Raw genomic sequence first — 4587 nt, forward strand, 5'->3', positions numbered from 1 at the left:
ATTTTTAGTATAGACACCCCAAGGCAACAACTGAAAATGTTATCGGATCACAATTTCGAAATTTCAATACTGGACGATCTGAAGTGCTTCTAAAATATGACTTGTGAAGCAAAGTTTAAAAGATAATATTTAGCTAAAATTTGGTTTGCAATTACAAAATGTAAATACTTTTATAGGAAAGAAAGTATATTTTTAATATAAAGAAACAGAGTCGAAGGAGCTGAAGATAAGTAAGAAATAAACCATTAATAGTAATTAATAGTAAATGTTGCTGGAAAAGTGGTTTGTAAATTAAATTATTAGCTGCGAACTTAAGTGTACTGGTTTTTTGTTCAATAACTGTCTGGAAATATGGTAGCTATATCCCAGAGTTATTTGTACAGACTGGAAGAAAACAGTACTTTGTACTGTTTTCTGGAAATTCCTCCTCTCTTCTACTGAGACCACAGGGTTTTACCGGGACTGGCGGCCCCTTTCAGAATCAGATGTCGCCTCTCTAATTTTTTGCTCAACAGTTTACTGCGAAGTACATATTATACTTATTTAAAGTTACTTGAAGGCAGCAGTATTTGCTCGCTGACAAGCCATCGTTGACCATGCCATCATGACACGAGCGCTATTAAGCAAGTGAGCGAGAGAGCATTCCTGTAAGTCACATGCGAGGTTGCAGTCGTTTGCCCTGAGACCCAGCTCACAACGACATGCATGCCACTTGATAGGCTGCTCTAGAAAGGGAATACTAAGGAAACCATTGTCGAGCATGTGGCGGTACGGCCGCCTCTTGCATTTGCAAGATGATAGGCGTGGACAGACAACGTCGCGCCCGTCGTCACATTGCAAACGTGCTTAGAGATCTGCTCGCCGATGTTGCAGAGGGGAGACAGGAAGCCAGCGAGCCACGCTTCTTCCGCCGTCGTGTCATTCACCAAACGGCCGCGGGCAGGAATTGTTCGCCCCACCCGGTCCGGGACTAGCATATTGCGCTAGTATATCGCCACGCTCGCAACTTCATCTTGCCTGCTTGCCAGTCGCGCTAAGCTTGACAAGACGATTGGTGTCCATTCAGACCGCGTCACTCTGACTACTTCAATAAACGAAACGGTAACAGCTGCGTGTGGACACCACCATGAAGTTTCCGCTGCCCAAGAATATCTTCCCACCGCTGGAACTTTCGGACAACCAGGAGCAGAGCTACGAGCAGCTCGCCAATGCGCTCATTAAGGCCACACTCACCGAGTATGACCAGTTTGTCATGCACGACCGCAAGCGCGTGGACACCAAGCGATGGAAAACTGTGCGCACGCGCGACGGCGTGTCCATCTATCGGGAACGAGTCATAGACGGCGTGCGGCAGCCGGATCAGGCTCCGGCCACTCTCGCGCTGTATCAAAGCGCCATCTCCGCGGCCAGCAGCCGCCCCAGTCAGAATGCACGCCGGTCAGGTCCTTTGACCTCTGACACCATATCTCTTAACAGCGGACGCGGCTTCATGCCTCCGTCACCCAAGAAAACCAAGGGCACGGACCCCACCGAAGACAGCCGCGATACAACCGGCAACGACAGCTACAGCAGCGGCGGCTTGCTGTCGGAGCCACGTATCACAACCGCGGCCTTTTCCAGCACTGACGATGACACTGCTAGCTCCGGGTTACCGAGATTACTCGCCGTGGGTAACCTGCGTGGCTCCCTTGACGACGTCATGTACGGCGTCGTGTCACCTAACGCATCGTCCGTTCGCCTCCGCAGCTCGTATCTTGGCGAGCACATCGCCGACTGCGCTGTGCTGCGTGAGATCAAGAGTCCGTCACCTGCCGACCCGTTCCGTTTTCTGGGTATCAAGTGGTTCGTGCGCGCTAAGCACCGCGGCGCTGCACGCATCGTCCTTCCCCGTGATTTCATTGTCCTGGAGTTCTCCGGCGTGATGATGCGTCCCGACAACTCCCGCGTAGGCTTCCACCTCATGCACTCAGTGGATATCTCCACATGTCGTGAACTGCACGAGCACCGTATCCTGCGCGCAAAGGTGTCGAGCTGCTATATTTTCGAGGAGACGGGCAACAACCGTGTACAGGTATACATGACGGCTTCCGTTGACCCGAGTGGGCATGTACTCAACCGTATGGCCGTGCGGTCAGCGGCAACGGCGCTTAGCAACTGCTGGAAATCTGTGTCCTGCGCACATAACAAGAAGCTCGCATTCTGTCTAGAAAATGAACGTCCGTCCACAATGGGAACCAGTGGCATCACTTCGTCTCGAGGTGGCCACGCACTATTAAGCGCCAGCGTTGTCAGATCGTCTCGAGGCGGACTCTCCGCGCTTACCCCAGTGAACGAGTCAAGTTTGCGCGAATCGAGCGCGATGGAGCCTGTATCTCAACGCAGCAACTACAGCTCCACAACTCTACGCCGTCAGTGCGGTGTCTGCCGCGGGAAACTGGGCGTGCTGTCCAAGTCCATTTCGTGTCAACTGTGCTGCGAACAGATCTGCAGCCGCTGCCGCATTGTGCGTAAGCTCAGCAGTAATACTCTGAATTCGCAGGTCACACAGTCGTCCATTAACTTTTGCAAAAAGTGCGTCGCCAGTGTTAGCGATGAGAGTGCTCTAGAGATCGCTCGCCAGGAGCTTTGGGTCCGCGAACGTGGCCGTACGCGTGCATCTTCGGCGATCTCCAGATCGACTATGAGAAACAGTTTCTCATCGGAAAGGAACACGTACGCTACGGTGGTGCTCGGCCGAGGTAGCGACATGAACAGCCGCGGTAGTACTGCCACTAGCAGCCTCGGCTTCAGCCGAGGCCCCAGCAGCTTTAGCCGTGGTACGAGCAGCTTCAGCCAGAGCCGCGGTCCTCAGCAAGAGGAATCAGCTCTAGGCTACTCGGTTGGTCCCCGTCCATCCACGTCGACCCGGTCCTCGACTCCACTGCAACGCCCCAGCTCGGGTGCCCGATTGTCGAAGAACTTCGTGCTCACCACGCTCAGTACGAGCGCTGGTCCCTTGTCAAGCAGTACGCTGACAAATGATGTGCTGTCGCTCGCCGACCTCGGCAGGGACAGCAGCAGCATCCGCCATAGTAACAAGAACAAGGCTGCAGCTGCTGAACACGACAAAACTGAAGGCGAGGAGCCTGTAGTGCTCGATCACCGCATGACCATGACCATCCGCAGCCTGCGTCACCTGGACTATGTCTTGTCGGTGGGTGAACAGGACCTTGTAGACGAGCTTGAGAACGAGGACTTTGGGTCAGAAGACTATGGGGGATTCGAGAGCGGTGACGACGGTGAGGGGCGATCGAGTTACGCGTCGTCGGTAGCTGTGCTGGACGATAACTACGAAACGTGTGATACTCCTACGAGCGACGCGCCTCAATCGCAGCGCGAGTCTCCAATCGTCGAAGGAGAAGAAGATGAAGATAGTGACGAAGAAGTGAATGATGTGGAGCAGCCAAAGGATGATGAGAACTCAGCGGAGCAGGAGCCCGACGAGAAGGCTGTCGGGAGTCCACAAGAGAAGAGGAACCAACGCCCCCCGGAACAGACTCAGGACGATACGGAACAGCTGCCTACAGAGGCATTGGAAAAATCCGTGGTGATGGCAATGCCGGTTCATGAGAATGACGACCAGCAAGACGAGACAGCGGCTGGGGATGTGAAGGTGGTGGAAGCTGCGCCCATCGCCGAAGTGCACGCCATGATGTTGTCCCAGTACGAGATGCCGAAGTCCAAGCCCGAGCCGGAGGAGGACCCGAAGCCGCGCCTGCACCGTGCACACACGACGGTCCCGTCCTCCGACGGTGAAGCAAACTATCAGCACCAGCTTTTCCAGCAGATGCAGGACCTTCACAACGTGGTAGAGTCGACTTACCAGGTGGCACGAGCGAACACGGAGGCGGCATTCAAGGAGCGCGACAGTGGCCGCATGTCCAAGGCGTCACCGGACGGCACGACAGGAAACCTTCGCGGCGTACGGACATTCTCTCAACCGTTCGCTTTTAACGTGGTGGGTCTGCGCTCGACGCGTGCTATGACCGTCGGCATTGAGAAATAGGCGCCATTATGAGCTGTGATATTTATCGCGAAGCTGGTGCAACCAATTGATTTCGAAACAAAACAAACGTTAGCTTTGCTAGTCTTTTGTCTTCGTTTTCATTAGTCTCCGTGCGAGCATTAAATACCTTTATGTTTCTTGACAGCCAATCGCTTACGTGTAAAGTGAAGTAACAGGCAATCGTCGAGATTCTCGCTGCTCGACTCGAGAACAGGGCAAAACAAACGCCCGCTCGGGTGGACAAACAGCTTTTTCGTGCGGTTCATGCTGATGATTCGGCTAGAGCCATGGGGACGAACGAGCCTTATTCCACGATTGTTTCTACCGGATATGGCTCAAGGCAAACGTTGCCCACATATTGCCGTACAACTCTGCTGCTTCCCAGCATGAAGTTCCTGCAAGTGAGCGAGTGGATATTTCGTGTCAGTGCCGTCGGGCTCACTTTGGGGTGAATGCATGTACAACCGACTTGGACCTAAATGACGGGCAAGTGTCCGTTAAAGACTCATTTATCGCCGGGCAGTGGTGAAGAATCCTCTTCT

General features: G+C 53.4%; 1 protein-coding gene across 1 annotated transcript; it reads left to right on the forward strand.

Annotated features, from left to right (window-relative positions):
* Positions 1-794: 794 nt before the first annotated feature.
* PITG_20787 (uncharacterized protein) lies at positions 795-4045 on the forward strand (the record flags this gene model as incomplete). Its single annotated transcript, XM_002895395.1, has 2 exons — positions 795-962; positions 1109-4045. The coding sequence occupies 2 exons, from the start codon at positions 795-797 to the stop codon at positions 4043-4045; spliced, it is 3105 nt and encodes a 1034-aa protein (XP_002895441.1).
* Positions 4046-4587: the final 542 nt, after the last annotated feature.

Source organism: Phytophthora infestans, genomic scaffold (genome assembly GCF_000142945.1).
Source record: "Phytophthora infestans T30-4 supercont1.182 genomic scaffold, whole genome shotgun sequence".
In the NCBI taxonomy this organism is placed as follows: Eukaryota; Oomycota; class Peronosporomycetes; order Peronosporales; family Peronosporaceae; genus Phytophthora; species Phytophthora infestans.